The sequence below is a fragment of the Styela clava genome, chromosome 4 (genome assembly GCF_964204865.1).
Source record: "Styela clava chromosome 4, kaStyClav1.hap1.2, whole genome shotgun sequence".
In the NCBI taxonomy this organism is placed as follows: Eukaryota; Metazoa; Chordata; class Ascidiacea; order Stolidobranchia; family Styelidae; genus Styela; species Styela clava.
In genome coordinates, this window is record NC_135253.1 from 872091 (window position 1) to 889898 (window position 17808).

The window sequence follows — 17808 nt, forward strand, 5'->3', positions numbered from 1 at the left end:
GATGTATACACCTTTCATGTTGACATAGCTAGCATTTAAATTGATCATCATGACGTCCTGAAAAACGAAAAATGGTGTTCTAGAAGTATGCGTACCAAGATGTCGCACAACCTGAATCCTAACCTGGTACACAACCAGAGTTCAGGGTGTGCGCCATCTTGGGGCGCATACTTCAGGAGGTCCCGAAAAATATATCTGCGAGTACAATATTCCTATAGTGGTGGTATTGCAAATAAAGAATCAATAGAAAACTACCCTACACTTTTGAGTAGAAGTTGTTGAATTGTGTGAATATTGATTAATATTAATTAACTATCATTAGACTGCTAGTTGAAAGACCTGAGAAAGAGGAGATTGTGGTTGGGAAACAAGAGAAATTGTTCACGAACCATGCAAAAACCTTTCGATGTCGGTCAAACCAATGACATTAAACAACATGATGCGCAACTCCGGCATTTTTGTCCGAAGATCGTATTCGATAGCACGCTCCAATGCACATACTTGACGAGACGAAAACGAGCGGATGTGTGCTGCTTTCAAGGCGTAGCACGAATGGTGTTCGTGCCTGCTTTGACAGTTGTTGTCGATTTTAATGATATTTTTGAAAGTTGGGGTAAAAAGAAATCGGTAAAAGGTAAGGTGAATACTATTGTTGTATATCACACCCGGGCATCGCACTGTTAAGTACATGTGGGAAAGCCAGCCTTTGTCAAATACTACGAAGTTATTAATTCAGTACGGTACGTAGTTGCCCATTTGCCGAAATTACATATTTACTTACCCCTTATGGTTTCAAATAGTTCATGCACCTCCAGTTAGATTTTTTTAATCAGTGAGGATATATACTCATTGTTGATTGCTGCTCATTGTAACATACTATTACGCATTCACTTTTATTTGCGTATTGAATCAAAGTGTTAACAAGTTCACCTAACATTTCACTCATACCGGTCTATCTTGTATAGTCTGATTTCTCAAGTATTTGGAGCCACGAATGCTTGTAATTTTCTGACTAAACCCTTTTATTAGTTGGTTTATATACCAAATTCAGTAAAATATTTTTTAAATAAAACATGAGATACTGGATTTATTAGCTTTTCCATTCTGAATCATACAGACTGCTTTATTTATTCTTAACGAAAATTAATAAATCTCCTCTCTTTCTTCAGATGAGAAAGTTGTGGACAAACCTGTCTAAGCATTGTGAGACTCTTGCAGCACAAGAGGCAATAGCAGAAATAGTAAGTATATCAATCAAGAAATTAAGCCGACATAAAGCAAAACTTTCAACTATTCGTCTAATCTCAATTTCCTATTATTTATTCACAGGACAACTATAGCAGACGGGGAGATATCAGAAGTCTGGCGACATATCAGTGACAGTGTGATTCCAAGAAATATAATGTAATTGAAAATAGAAATTTGCAATAGAAAAACAACCTATGGAGGCATGCAAAGACATTTGACCCTCCGGTAGAGTTGTGTATGGCCCCCACATCCTGCAGGGCTTGAGGAAAACAACTAAAAATTCCAAAGCGTAAGATTGCATAAGCGGTCTTATTTGTAAAAAGGCACAAAACACGCCAGACATACTTAAAACAGCTTTGGAAATGAGGATTACGGGTACCTCACTGCACCTGTGTTATATTTGGTTCATCAACTTTTGGTAGTACTATAGAAGAAATTCCGGAAGGGGTATAATCATCATTCATGATAAAATACTATCATATATTTTTTGAACAACTTCAATCTAGACCAGGGATCTCAAACTCGCGGCCCCAGAGAACTTCCAGTGCGGCCCTCGAACGCTTAACAATAATTGTAATAGTATTTTGGAAGTTTTTTTTTTTATCTAAATGTAATAGATTTTTCAAACCTTCCAAAGTGAAATTGATTATTCACACAGAAAACAATTTACTGAAAGTAGTTTTGGAATATTAATTTTTTTGTCCACATTTTGACCCAATTAAGAATACACATCAAGCTAGCAAAAGAATACTTGAATAAAACACTTGAGTAATTAAATTAAACGCAAAGTACATGAAGAAGGTGGCATTTTCGAAGAAAATGGGAGTTGTAACATTTCTGCTCTTCACAAAATTCTGAAGCACATTGTTTAATTTGTCATATTTCCATCAATACAATCAAAAAACACAATAAGCTCAGCAGTCAATATGACAAATTCGAAGACCAACTTCGAACAGAAAATTTCCATGTGTTTGTATATTAATATAATTATACAACGACTTAGTTACTAAAAATCAATATCAATAATAATTCAAGCAATCCTATGCCACGCAATGTAGTGCGAAATGTCTTGTCGAAAAAATCTGTCATTTGTTTTTTTACTGATCTATACATGAAATGATAAAAGTAACTTTTTTGCATTACTGGAATTAATTAAACATTCGTAAAGATCCAGATAAAACCCATGATCATGTGGCCTCGTTAGTTAGAGTTGGTACTATAAAATCATTTCAGACTGGCCTTAGTATGCTGGTGACACAAAAAAGATGCCAAACGCCAGGACAAATGTAATTATTAAAACATTGAGTTTATACTGTAGTATTTTTGTTAATTTTAGGTTCATATATTTAGATTAAGTTATTTTTAGTGTATGTATTATTCTTTTCTTATTCAAAGCTTGATCAAAAATGATTTTGATGGTTGTACATAGAATTTTACAATTTTTTATAATAAATACTGTAACTTGCAAATGTTGCAATAATAGTGGAATGCAAATATTAATATGTATTTGCATTTGAAATTGAAGAAAATAATAAAACTTAATCCAACTGTTTAGTTGCATCACAATATATGTCACAAACTAAAACTAACTTAAAAATATCTTTTAAGTATACATTATCAAAAACTGTTTGCGGCTCTTTTTACAATTTTCAAAATGCAATGCGGCTCTCGAAAACCCATGAGTTTGACACCACTGATCTATTCTAGACGATTCAAGCATTGCTTTGGGAAATTATATCACTTCAATTAAATTGAAATAATCTCGCTATATTAAATACAAAATCGTTGCTATCATAAAGGTAAACCAATTCAGCCACTCGAAATATATTGGCCTTCACAAAGCAATGGAGGCAAAATTGAGAGTTCATGAGCTATGAACATTTGTTCTTTTCTTTGTCTTGAACTTTCCACACTCCACAGCCCCTATTAATTTTTTTTAATTTTAATTACCATGTGATGGTCATACATATCTTTACCTTGTATTTTCTGTCATGATGTATTATCTCAATGTGCCAAACTATTAATTAGTGTGCATATTTTGCTTCCAGATGACATAAATGTATTGTCATGTTTATTACCTCAGCTTGGAGTATTGACAAGAAAAAGGTGCCAGTAAATTAGGTAAAAAATTTTCAACTCATTGTTATAATCAGAATTCACAATCAATAGGAATTATAAACAGCCAACAATCAGTGAGAATTATATGCGAAATCCCTCAGAAAAAATTTGTCTAAAATCGGAGGAAGGCAAAAAATATAGGTAGTTTCCATCCACACAAGCATTTCAAGAAGACTTGCTCGAGCCAAACTAAATGAGCATCGTCAGGTGATCGGTAAGGCTGCAAGTTGAATTCAGCCCTGCAACCTCCTGCATAGAAGATAATATTAATTAGTGGGCTATGAGCTAAATTCCTAAATTTAAACAAACCTATCTACGATGCATTATGTACCAGCAATGTTACCTACGATTAACTGAATATGTAATATGTCTAATAAATTCACCTACAAAAGCAAGTTCGATAGGTGCAAACTTTGTGTTATGGAATTGTATCGCAGCACAGTTTTGTATGACACCCTCTTTGAATGAAATTTCAATGATTAAGCGCAAACATTAAAATTACTAACTTTGAACGTTGTCATTATCTGCAAAATGTTCCACACAAATCTTTCCGCTATCGCGTTTGTAATCTTCTCTGATAAAAAAAAACGTCTATGATGTCCAGAATTGCTCTTTACAGCTTGCCTGTTATTCCAGCTTTCCAAGTAAGCAAAACTTCTTAGATATAGAGATTATTTTGTTTCGTTACAGGCGCAAAAAGGCAGGTACTACACGTAAAAAAGACGCCGAGTAGCAAAAGCGAGCGGAAAACGGACGCGGAAGGCGACGAGAAATATGTGCATTGGAGCGTATCATGAAATACAATGTTTTGCCTGTAGTCTTATGGAGTGACGTCAGAGTTGCCTATCATGTTGTTTAATGTCATTGGTCAAACCACACACATGTTGGGCATTATCTTAATCATTAACATCACACTAACCATTATACATTTGCATGCTCTACACAGCATAAATTCGACCAAGGATAATTGCTTTGTATACACGCAGGACACAGCATATAGTACTACAGCAAGTTAAAATGTATGGGAGAATCCAAATATACCTCGACTGGTCACCTAATTACAATATTAGGTACAAGAGGTAAATTATACCGTCTACAACCCTCACAAAGATTCACACCACCCAAATAGAAAACAAAAATCATGCATGTGGAATATCAGAAACCCAGTTTAAAAAAAAGAATTATCAGAATTTGAGGTTGGATGTTGTGCATCAGTTGATGAGTACTACTTGATGATAAATTGTCGATGATAAATTGTCTTGGAAACAACACACCAATATGGTTCTATCGAAAACAAGATCGTCTCTTAGTGCCATTACGAAAATAGCCAACTACTTAAATACATCTTGTTTAATATCTCTATACCACTCTCTGATAGAAAGCCATATTCGTTATTGTGCCTCAGCTTATGTTCATCGCCAATCGTCCATTCTCAAAAAAATTCAAAGTGTTTGCAATCGCTTCATTAGAAGAGTTTTTCATAGAGGTAATCGCGAAAAAATTGATGACTTATTTAAAGAGCATAGGCTACTACGAGTTGTGGATTTACTTAAATTCGAACTATGTACTATGATGTTCTCTTGTCACATTGGAGAGCTTCCGTCCAGCCTGAACAGCCTGTTCCAAGCAAACCCAAATTCAAACAGCAGAAATAAAGATAATTTTTTTATTCCATTTGTCAGTAAAAGTATTTCACAAGAATCAATCGCAGTATGTGGACCAAAAGCTTGGAATTCCCTACCCGATGACATCAAAAATTCAAAATCGAACTCAGAATTTCGTTCCAAACTTAAACAATATATATTATCATCATATTAGCAATTTTCTCTGCTTTGAACATGTTACTGTTTGGAGATTATTTTTTTAAGGTCAGTTCAACACTGAAAGGGAGAGCTGTTGATTATTTGGATTGAATGAACTATCAGGAAACTGTCCTCCTCTTCAGTCACCATAGACCAGCTGACAATTTCAATAACTCCACAGGATACTTCACCCGGATTCAATATAGAACAATGGACTGAATTAATAACTAGCACACCATTCTAATTTCATTATCATGCGTAATTAGACAACAACAAAAGCACAGCAATTTAGGTTATAGATAGAATGCTCAAATAGTAGGGAGTAGGGACAATGGTTTTTGTTTGAGTAGCATGCTGTTCAATTTATTTCCATTGTTGCTACCTATCACCGAATCACACTTTTTCTTCTGCTCATCCCAGGATACCATATAATTTTATTATTTTAATTTACATTGGAAAATCCATGACATGGTAAAATGGCTTCTCTTTATAACTTATCATTCCCTATCCCACTGTACCTTTATACCTTTCTAATCTTCTGGCTGAAATGCAACCATAATAGGTTTTGTGGAAATGCTTTTTATTAATTCTTTTTATTTCTTTTTTTTTGAAACTTCATTGTTTTTGGCTGAATCCAGAATTTCAAAAAAAACCTTATAATAGTGAGTCATTTGATACATACCTTTTTTATCATATTTCGCCAAAACCTGTAGGGTCACATTTTGGCCAGAACAGCCATAGACCACTTATAACACTGTCGCCCTTGAGTGGTGCATACCATATATGTACACACCCTTTAAACTTGACCATTCCCGCGTTTTATAGTATGTGGTATCATCACTCAATGGTATTGTACATTCATCTAAATTCTTAATTTTTTTTTTTTAAAAAATTTTTTTATTACTATATTCATATGCATTGTGTTTCATGTTGTGTTGTGTCTCTATTTATAGATGTTGTTTTGTCTAACAAACTCCTTTGTACAAACAGTTTTGTACACTCCACCCATATCCCTGTTATCGCATCCACCCACCCTCCTCGCACAACTGCCTGTATAAAGGACCATATTGTACATATTTGATTTACCCTATTATAATTTATATAAATCAAAGGGGTGTATGCCGCACATCTGTGTTTTAGGCCAATATGGTCTTGTGCATACATCCCGTCTTCAGTATTTATAAGTACTTACTCTTTTATATTGCTTTTACGAGACGAATAAACATACATACATACATACTTTGATGATGAACGATATCCACGAATAAGGTATGGATCCCGTGCAAAGTGGAGACGGAGCCGATGGGCCAAGGTTGAATTTTATTCATGATATAGCGCTTTGAAGTGACCCTTCTGAACTAGATATAGCCTACTTCTAATTTTGATTAATTCCAAAGCAATCATGATGATTATTATACTTGAAATAGGCTTTTCGGAAAACTCTCCAGTAAATAGGAGAACAACCAGTATATTTCGAAGAAGCCAAAATATTTCATTACGGAATCATTAAATGATATTTCGGGAAAGTTTATGTTACATTTAAGGATGTTATCATGCCAAATACTGCAAAAGTTCAAACACTGCTACATACAGTATTATCAAAATTTGAGGTTGGATGTTGTGCATCAGTTGATGAGTACTACTTTGATGAGGAACGATCTCGACTGGAAGAACGATATCCACGACTAAGGTATTAATCACGTGCAAGTGGAGACGGCCGATGGGCCAAGATTGAATTTTATTTATGATATCGCGCTTTGAAATGACCCTTCTGAACCAGCAACAAATAAGAATGCTGTCGATGTCACTTTTCAGGAACTTGTAACGATTGACATACTCACTCACTGGAAATCTTATAACTACCTGAGCGTTCATCGGTGTACCGAAATAAAATCTACCTGTAGTGAAGCGTATACTGATCGAAAAACAGAAATCAGTGTTTTGATCGTTTAATCTGAACATGAAAAACTAACAGCAAAACATCTCTTATACCCCATACTGGTATATGATCTTATGCGTTTCATTGTAGTAACAAAATTGAACATTCGAGAAGAATAAAAAACGATTAAACAAAAAATGTTGAATTATTTAAAGTATAATATTAACAACTATCTACTGATATTTCCACCTCCTTTACTTAAATATAGCTCTTAGAATGTCAGTGGAAATTTGTTTAACTCTGCACTTTTTGTTGAAAATCAAACGATTTACCTATACGAAGAACAGTTGAGAACTGGGATGTTCGAACGAATTTATAATTTGAAAATGGTGAATATTTGATTTTTCGATATTTATATTATGGTATGTTTGAAAAGTAAAACTTGGTGGTTTATGAGTGGAATTCTCACAAAAATATATATTCATCAAACATGGCCAAATTTAAAATGTATTTGTGAACAGTAATTGAGACTGTATTTGGAATATTGGATAATTTTATTCTGAACAATTTAAACTGAAAGTTTTATCCCGCTTTTCAAGCAGACTATATGTTCGATTCAAAACCGTACTATTCATTTTATGTTAAATTGTTCTGGAACAGGCAATACCAAATCAAAGAGTATGCCAAAGCATGAGTTTTTAACTTGGAGCATATGGACTTGGAAAGAATTTCATTTACGCGAAACAATAGGAAAGAGCAGTACAAAAATTTGCAGAAAGAGTTAAGGCAGTCTGTTTTGAAGCTAATTTAATTAAAAAGTCCTCATAAGGCAGTATGAAGGGCGGACTGAAATACCACCTTAGTCTATGTTCGACATTAACTTATTAGAATCGGGTTGCACATTGTATTGTATTTTGAAAAAAGGGAACATCCTCATTGTAAATCTACAATACCAGGAATTTTAAACTATTAATGACATTATAAATCAATCCAAGGGAGTGGAAAATCAGGGGAAAGGATGGCTTAATTATGTGGCGAACCATGGCCTCTTGTGCGGTTACCAGTCCATGTTGGGTAATGGATTAGATAGACAGTTAATTCGTTGCAGAAACCTTTTTATTTTGAACAAATCATGTTAATGCAATTGGGAACTAATTGGACAGATAAATCCATTGCTTCATATCTATCATTATCAATACTAATGTGTTGCTCGTAATTATCAGATAATTGTGATGATAACTTTAATTTATCCACTTCAAAATCAGAGTCAGTGTTAACAAATGGGTGATCACCCTTTTGGAATATAAATGGGCCATGTGTAACAAAATCAGTGTACGACACATTATTAGACTCGAGCTGTACTTGTATCGAGGCTTTCTCTCTTCCCTCAGAATTCAAATGCTTATTCGCTTGAGCAAAAAACTCAATGCTTGTTTTGGGTAAATCATTCCAATTTTCTTCAATTAACTCAGCAGTTTGTTCAATGAGTGGCTCTGATTTTGATTTCCAAGGCCAGAACCTGTAAAAGATTTTGGAGAGAAGGGAAGACACCGAAAGGCCAGAACTGTTTTCCACACAATTTTCTTCTAGGGAAATAGGAACAACCTCAGGGTCTGTGTATGATATAGAAAATGTTCTTGGCTTTGTAGGGTCAGACTTCAATAAAGACAAAACAAATGGTATGTATGATTTCAGAGGGCCGAGAAACCAAAACTTTTTTATTCTATCCTGAAGATCACTATAGGTGCCCCAACTGATACTTGAAACAGCATACACAGTTTTCCCAGTCGAACCATCAATTTTCATAACATCCACAGGCGTTTGTATACTTCTGGTTATGGCAGATGCTGCGCTACAAATAAAATGAGGTTGTTTATCATGATCCGCATTTTGAATCAATCTCTTACACATTGTATTTTTCTTGCCGAGAGGAATAATTCCAATAGGAATCTTCTTCCAATTTGAATCTGGTCGTCGCATTAAACCTGTGACAATTTCACTTAGAGTTCCATCGCCGCCAGCACAAATAATCATATCAATGTCATTGTTGACAACAGACATAAGTTTTTTAGCTTCTCCCTCATAGTTTAATTTCACCAGATGCACATCATAACCAGCAAGATGTAGTATTGGGGCTGCATACTTCTCATACAAAGCATTTGCTTTTCCACCATTCGCAGCAGGGTTCAAAAGAACTGTGACACGCTTTGCGTCTTGAAGTTCATGTAAACTTTTTTGTCCAAGCTTTACAGCTGTTTGACATTCAGCCCTTCTGAAAAGATGCGCTATGTATCTTTTTTCTGCCCATTTTCCGAACCATGCTAAGACGATTGCACCAGCAATAGACTTTTTTGGATTGTTTTTCACAGCTTTTGCAAACCTAATTACAACCATAATCTGTAAGTTATTTGCAGAACTGATGACCAAACTGCGATAAATTTTGACAAGTAAGATAAATTTCGAATTACCGCAAGTAGGTACCGTACCAGTGCCCGGTCTGCAGGTCTGGTGTGACGTTACCGCGTTGAGGGGGAAAAAGCCGGAACAAAAATATGGCGAACCATGGCCCACGTCCTGACGTGTGACGTCCGGTTACAGTACCGTACCGGTCCATGTCGCGATGTGGGTTAGGTACCGGTATGGGATTAGTTGGCCAGTTACTGGTTCCACATGCAGACATGCATCGAAGCATGGACTTGGTCGGCTGGAGCCAAAACCGACCTGCAACATGACGTGATTGTGACGTTGTAGTAACGTACCGTAATTTAAAGAAACCCATAGCCTATGCAAAAATGGTCATGCCACCCCCACTAGAAGTACTCTAGGTACCAGTACGGTACTACACTAAAACCCAATTTCCAGCACACGTTACACGGCATCTCCATGCCTGACCAATCAGTAGTAAACCATGGCCTGACGCCGACTGCCGCAGGAGGTCCCTTAGCTGTTGATCCTTGAACTACTTTGAAACCTCAGTTGCCATATTTAGTCTCACTGTGCTACGCCTATTCATATTTATTTACCTACCGTACTTTAGTTTATAATAGATCAGTGGTTCTCAACCGGAGGCTGGTGCCCCCCTAAGGGGGTCACGACACAATGCTAATAATTGACCCTAAAACGATTTCGTTTGCATATTTTCCTTTTATAATAAAATTCTCTGCGGCGTTCACCGCAGTTTAATTGCCTGAATAGGTTGATATGTATTCACTTTCTTGTGCGTGAATTGTTTGAGCATAATGGACCTTTCCCCGACCTTTGATCCCTGGAAAATTCTTCCTATACTTTACCATTGCAAAATTTTCAGTGCTATTTTAGGAATGCTTTTGCGAGTTGGCGCCTGTAAAATGGGGTATGTGTTTCAAACCATCATTATGATTCATCGCACACAACAATCTGTTTTTTAAAAGTACCGGTAGATAATTTCAGGCTAGTCTATCACAGCTATTTCTACACTAATTTTTATTACTGCAATTAAATTAAAACTCCTAGGAAGACAGAGTGATCATTGAATTATATGATTTTTTATTAAGTTTCCGAAACACAACTGAAAACTAACGAATAGAGTTCAAAAACGCGAAAACGAGGTAATGTTTACAACCACGCTTGAAAATCTGTCTGAGTGAGAAAAGTGTCTGAGCGGATGCGAAAAGGGGGCATTGTTACGTCACATTTTGCATCTTGCTGATTGGCCAATGTCACGAAGTAAACAAGGAAGTCGATGCTCGGGGAAAGGTCCATGGAATATGAAATCTACCAATATAGTTCGCTGGTAAGCCGTCTAACCTGTAATTTCACTAGACTGCGAGATAACCTTCGCTATCGTATTATAGACGGAAATCCCAAAATACGAAAATGGAACGACAGTTACTTTGGCTTTACAAAAGTAAGTCGAGATGACCGAGAATGTCCTCAATACTTGCATTGCTCGTATGTAAAGAGCAATGAATCATTAAGTCCATCTAAACTCCAAAACCACCGTGACAAAAATCATCACCGGGTAAAAGCGTTGATATCGGATTCTTGGCTGCCAAGCGAGTTAGATTGACAATAAAGCAACATTGGCCAAGTTAGGGTTTCTGCCGGAGGATAAGCCCGCTTTTGAATGCAGCTTTGAAGTGGCATATCACTACTTTTACCCATTACTAAGAAAGAAAGCTTCTTCACTGCTAGTTCATTTGTCGCAAGTTGCGACTCGCAACTTATCTGTAAGTCGTCAGACAGTCCCGAGCGATTCCCACTCATTGTATACTAGAAAGCTCTTATACTTTCTTGTCCGTGGTTTGCTTTTGCATTCCATAAAAGGTAATAAAAACTTAATACAATCCAACACGTTTGGTTTTTTGGAATGGCGAATGGCCACGAGTGCAAAAAAGCGCCGGAAAGGGGTCACGAACCATAAAAGGTTGAGAACTGCTAGAATATATGATGTGACGCTAGAGCTCTATCATGGTATTTTTGGAAAGTAAAACTTGGTGGTTCACAAGTAGAATTAACTGCCTCCATGCAACGCTGCCTCTGAGATCTGACCTCTGGTTGGGTAAAATCAATGTTCAACCAAAGTATTCTAGATCTTTTTTCAAAAAATCCCCTAAAAAATTTTTCTGCATTGGTAACATAAAATCACTTTGGGGCCATTTGTATCTAAAAATTCTTCGTTGTAGACTTACTTGTTGAATATTTTGGATTTCTATTATTAAATCTGAAATAAATTCATTTTTTTACTTTCGGATTATACCTATTGAAAATGAGTTTTGAAACTTCCATTTTTGATGATGACAGTTCTTTGTTAAAAGGCCATAAACATCAAATACAGGCTTTGAGTGCTGTTCAAAAAGAAACAATGGACCTTTCCCCGAGTATCGACTTCCTTGTTTATTTCGTGACATTGGCCAATCAGCAAGATGCGAAGAGTGACGTAACAATGCCCCCTTTTCTCACTCAGACAGATTTTCAAGGCTGGTTGTAAACATTACCTCGTTTTCGCGTTTTTGAACTCTATTCGTTAGTTTTCAGTTGTGTTTCGGAAACTTAAATAAAAATCAGATAATTCAATGATCACGCTGTCTTCCTAGGAGTTTGTTGTAGAATTTTCATTGTAGAAATAGCTGTGATAGACTAGCCTGAAATTCTTTACCGGTACTTTTAAAAAACAGTTTGTTGTATGCGATGAATCATAATGATGGTTTGAAACACATACCCCATTTTACAGGCGCCAACTTGCAAAAGCACTCTTAAAATAGCCCTGAAAATTTTGCAATGGTAAAGTATAGGAAGAATTTTTCGAGGGTCAAAGGTCGGGGAAAGGTCCATAACAATGGCGTGATTTTTTTCAATCACTAAGTTTCGCCTACTGAAACAAAACCAAAATTTATATAGTACCAAGTAAAATTTCTGATTCCGGCCAAAGGCAAAATATTTATTGTTTACTTCTTCGAAACTGAATCACTCTGAAAAATATTTTTGAATCTAGAATATATTTCATATTAAACTATGTCCAAAATATATATACTTAATAGTACACAAAACACGCATCTACAGGCTGTTACATCGAGAATCGCATTCACTTTATTTTTGTTTTGACTTAAACATTGCGTCCGTTTAACTTGTGTAGTAATTTATTTGTTATTGTTGACGCCGTAATTTCCCTTGATTGACAGTGTGCTTCTACACACTTTGTTACGAAACAATTGTGAGAGTCTTCGTGGCAATTGCTTGCCCAGACATGTCTCGCTTAGACAGGGATAGTTTCGGTAATTTGTTTTAGATAGCGCTTTACTTTTATAGGAGAATGGCGCTCGTTTCGTTGTAATTTGTAAATAAGTTAAAATTGTTCAGCGACCTTGACTTTCTGTTTTGACAGTAGGACGATTAAATAATGTAGATTATGGCTGCCCCACATAGGCCTAGTTTAGGGATATTTTATGAGCATTAGATTGCCTTTGTGATTGTTTTTACAGTTATAGTTTATTTAATTGATTTGTTCGGATTTCATGGACGAATGATTTCTTAATCTACTTATGATAATTTAAGCCTGGAATAGCAGACAACAAAATGTTTGTTAAATGTGTTCATAAATTTGAGTAGGCTTTCTAAAGGCCGAATTGTGTACGATTATTTATTTATTACAAGTATTTTGTATTGATTTGTTTTTACGTTTGTATTAAGATAACCGTGTCAACTGTATACTTCGAGTTGTGTGATTTTCTGGAGTGAGGATACGAACTTGGAGCTTGAAAGACCGCGTTATTGAACTGTTAATAAATATCTAGGTTCCATTACATTTGAACCCACGTACATTTGAACCCATGACAATTGCACCTGTATGCTATTGCACCTATAGAATTTTTTTTGTTTCACGGATAGTTAAACCCATACTAACCCTAACCCATGGGTTTTAGCACCCGCATATAGATTGAACCTGTGAATATACGCATGGGTTCAAATGTACATGGGTTCAAATGTACGGTCACCAATATCTAGTGTGCAGTCGGTGTCGTCCAGGTCACAAAGAACGGCTGTTACATTAAAGTTATCGAATTTCCGCAAATAAAGTTATCAAAATTTGCATATAACGTTTGGTATTGCATTAATAAAGTATCGTCGAATGCCGACAGGAGTTCAGTAAATCGTCAAAATTGAAGAAATCATCGTACTGTTGAATATTTAAACTTTTGTTGCATGTTTGAAGAGCACTGTAATTGTACATTATAGATGCAGAATCTGTTTCGAAATCAAATTTAGAAGAGTTACGTGCTCGTATGAAGGAATTATATCAAGATGCTGAGAGACTTATGTCAGACTACCAAAATCTAGATTTGTTGAAATTGAAAAGTGCTGACATTGACAAACGGTTCACAGAGTATTCAAATGCTCATGAAATTCATGTGAGTACTTTACGTTCTGAAGAAGATCGAAGAAATGTCAGTGAATTTTTCCAGTGTGAACTGCGCGAGTTTCAAGAATTCAATGTGCACTTACGCGATTGGTTCAAAAGTCTGACGTTGATGGCCCTAAATCATCGACACATAGCCCTAAAGCACGTTCTATAATTTCTGGAAAAAGTTCCCGTCGTTCGTGTGCCAGTTCAAGTTCGAGTACTAAACGTACAGAAGCCATTGCCATTAGAGAACTTGCTCATGCTAGTATTTGACAGCAAGTAGAAAAAGATGCCGCAAAAAAGCGAGAAATTGATGCGAAAATGGCAGCAAAGAAAATGAAATTAGATGCCCAAATTGAAGCTGAAAGGCTGGAACGTGAAGCTACAGAAAATGCTAAAAGGCTGGAACGTGAAGCTATAGAAAGTGCTAGAAGGCTGGAACGCGAAGCTATGGAAAATGCTAGAAAGCAAGAGCAGGAAGCCCGAATGAAGGCTGAAATAAGAGCTAGACAAATCGAAGGGGATGCTCAAAGTGGAACAAAGCGTTTGGAATTGCAGCATGCTTATGAATCAGCCTGTATAGCAGCCCATGTATGGGAAAATGCTTCGCAGGGAGGTGAAGGTATGTCATTATATGAAAATATGTCTCGTTCACATTCACCTAATCAAAACCAAGAAGTACCAGTGAATGAAATAGGAGTGCCGGTATCGAAGCCTCCAGATGTGAGACCTAAATTGCCCGCATCAGATTTGTTATCACAATCTAGAGTCAGAGTGGGAAATCCTGTATTAAATGTTGGAAGACCTGCTTCTACTGTTAATATGAGAGAAGCGGTGAATGTGAATATACCGGATCGGTATGAACCATTAAATCAACCTCCGTACACAGAAGCACAAATCCCACAACGAAACACGCATGATCAATCGTCACCAAATGTGGAAAGTTTATTGGGCAATATGGCATCTATGTTGCAAGACGGAACTGATAGACCTAGACCTGAATTATTGCATTTCAGTGGAATAGAGACTGAATATGTCCGGTTTATCACTAACTTCAACTTAAATATTGATAGAAGAGTACATGATACAAGTAAAAAGTTGTCATATTTGGTACAATACTGCGAAAGTGATGCGAGAGAACTGATTATGCACTGTACAATGTTGGCACCCGATGAAGGTTATAAAGAAGCATGCGATTTGCTCCGAAAGACATACGGTCTAGAAAATATTCTGAAAAGTTGACTAAAGGACCATGGTCGAAACCTGGAGATAACGAAAGTTTGTTACGTCTTTCTCAAACGTTAGAAGAATGTTTAGTCACTTTGAACATTTGAAATATTTTGGGGATTTGGGTAATTTTGATACTATTTTGTCCATCGTATTACGACTTCCTCTCAAATTGCAAAACAACTGGGAAGAATCAGTGGCAGAATTAGATGGACAAGATAGAGAAGTGAGATTTAAAGATCTTGTTCGATTTATGAAGAAAAAGGCTGCGGCTGCAAATACGCCTTATGAAAAAGCCTTGAGAGCTCGAAGGGAGCAAGAACAGCAATATCGTTTACGATTTCAATCATCGAATAGGCGAAAGATTCACGCTCATTCTACTGCTGTGACTTCAACTGTTGACAGCAGTGTTACCAGTGCAAAACCTATTGAAAAGGGAAGAGATGTCTGTCCTGACTGTTTAAAGACGTAACACAAACTTGTTGACTGTTACAAATTCCTGCAGAAGTCACACGGTGACCGCTTGAAGATTGTTTGAAAGGCAAGATTGTGCGATAACTGTTTTGTATATGGTCATATGTCGAGAAATTGTCGTAAACCACCTGCTTGTACTGTTGACGGGTGTAGGTTGAAACATAATACTTTATTGCACAGAAGAGAACAAGAGATTTTGAATATTGTACCTGTCAAGATCTGTGCCAACAGAAGAGAAATAGAAACGTATGCATTTTTAGATGAAGGCTATACTGCTTGCTTATGCGATGAACGACTTCTTGATCTATTGAAGTTGAGAGGCAAGAAAACGCAGTTTTCGTTGACAACTGTGAATGCGGTACCAACATCACAAGATGGTTTTGCGGTTGATTTTACTGTAAAATCACTTGATGGTAGAGAAAGTGTTGATTTACCTCATGTGCTAACTGTTGATAGATTGCCTGTTAAAGCTAATGAAGCACAATTTGATGTACAAAGTCATGCACATTTGAAGGGATTGAAGATTCCTACTCTGTCGTGTAAAGACGTGATGTTGATGATTGGGGTAAATGTCCCTAAAGTGTTTTGGACAATGGATGAGAGACGAGGGAAACACAATGAACCTTCGGCGAAGAAATCCATTTTAGGATGGTCATTGGTTGGACCAGCTTTATTTTACGAGAGAAACAGTGATGTTCACATTCATTGCGTTCAAGTGCAAGAGGAAGACTTGCTTAGTCAGCAAATCAAATGTTTGTGGGAAAGTAATTTCAAAGATGCTTCACTGTCGCCTATTCCATCAATGTCCAAGGAAGACAAATATGCATTGCAATTGATGGAAGATTCCGTTGAGATCGTGGACGGACATTATCAGTTACCATTGCCATGGAAGCCAGGATGTCCCGATTTGCCAGATAATAGAAGTGCAATGAAACGTTTGCTTGAGGTATATTGAACGAAAATTGAAGAGTGATCCTGTTTTGAAAAAGAAGTACTGTGATACTATGGAGAAATATATTAGTCTTGGATTTGCAAAACGTATCCCGAATGAATATAAAGTTGGCCGTAAAGGTGCAGTTTGGTACTTGCCTCATCACCGTGTTTTCTGAACAAAAGCCAGGCAAGGTACGGGTTGTCTTTGACGCTGCATCACGTTGTATGAATGCTTCCTTGAATGACCAACTATTGAGGGGCCCGGATTCGGCAAATTCTCTACTCGGAACACTTCTCCGCTTTAGACAACATGAAATAGCTATTGTGGCTGACATCGAAGCAATGTTCCATCAGGTGAAAGTGCACCCAAAGGATTGGAATGTATTGCGATTTATGTGGTGGCCTGGAGGTGATTTGTCACAGGATCCATCAGAATATTTTATGGTCAGGCACATATTTGGCGTAGCGTATCATCTCCGTTTTGTGCAAACTGGAGTTTGAAGAAGACGGCTCAAGATCACCGAGATGAATTTGACGAAAAAGTTGTCAAAGGAGTTGAGCGAAATTTTTATGTTGATGATTACCTGAATGGCTCATCTACTGTAGACCAGGGAATTCATATTGTTCGAGAAACAAATAAATTGCTGGAGAAAAAGGGATTTTATCTAGCAAAGTGGAAAAGTTTCAATCCTGAAGTTCTGTCTGGGATTCCTGCTAAAGACAGAGCAGACTCTGCGTCAAGTGTAAACTTAGAACCGGAAAAGATCGATCGAGTACTCGGAATAAAGTGGAATATTCAAGATTATTGTTTTGGATTTGATGTTAATGTGAAATCAGAACCCGCAACAAAACGAGGGATTTTGTCTGTATTCAGTTCGATTATTGACCCGTTGGGAATAGTGGCACCTGTAATACTTAAAGCAAGGATATTGATGCAGCAGTTATGTCGAAATAATTATGGATGGGACGATGAAATATCGAATAGTGAAAATTTATTGTGGAACAGATGGCTCGAGGATATTCCCGGACCTGAGAATATATTCATGCAAAGATGTTTTGCGCCGTCTGGTTTTGGCAATATTGTGACTCGTCAAATAACCATTTTGCAGACGGCTCTGCCGTTGCCTATGGAACGGTATCGTATTTGCGACTAATCAACGAAGATGGGAATATTCATGTTGCGTTTCTTTTAGGAAAAGCTCGACTTGCACCCATCAAAACTGTTTCAATACCACGGCTAGAGTTGA

At 36.7% G+C, this 17808-nt stretch overlaps 2 protein-coding genes across 2 annotated transcripts; one reads left to right on the plus strand and one right to left on the minus strand.

The window, feature by feature from the left end:
- Positions 1-7101: 7101 nt before the first annotated feature.
- On the minus strand, positions 7102-9990 carry LOC120326163 (acylglycerol kinase, mitochondrial-like). Its single transcript, XM_039392406.2, has one exon. It carries the CDS (start codon positions 9439-9441, stop codon positions 8164-8166), a length of 1278 nt encoding a protein of 425 aa, XP_039248340.2. The 5' UTR covers positions 9442-9990; the 3' UTR covers positions 7102-8163.
- Positions 9991-15731: 5741 nt separating this feature from the next.
- On the plus strand, positions 15732-17715 carry LOC144421939 (uncharacterized). The gene is made up of 2 exons (XM_078111546.1): positions 15732-16574; positions 17011-17715. Exons 1-2 carry the CDS (start codon positions 15732-15734, stop codon positions 17713-17715), a joined length of 1548 nt encoding a protein of 515 aa, XP_077967672.1.
- Positions 17716-17808: the final 93 nt, after the last annotated feature.

Bases quoted from the DNA above. Each gene is read 5' to 3' on its own strand.
- LOC120326163 (XM_039392406.2), bottom strand. From the start codon at position 9,441: ATGGTTGTAATTAGGTTTGCAAAAGCTGTGAAAAACAATCCAAAAAAG.
- LOC144421939 (XM_078111546.1), top strand. From the start codon at position 15,732: ATGTCGAGAAATTGTCGTAAACCACCTGCTTGTACTGTTGACGGGTGT. The intron at 16,575-17,010 runs GTATATTGAACG...TTTTATGGTCAG, and splicing joins CAATGAAACGTTTGCTTGAG to GCACATATTTGGCGTAGCGT.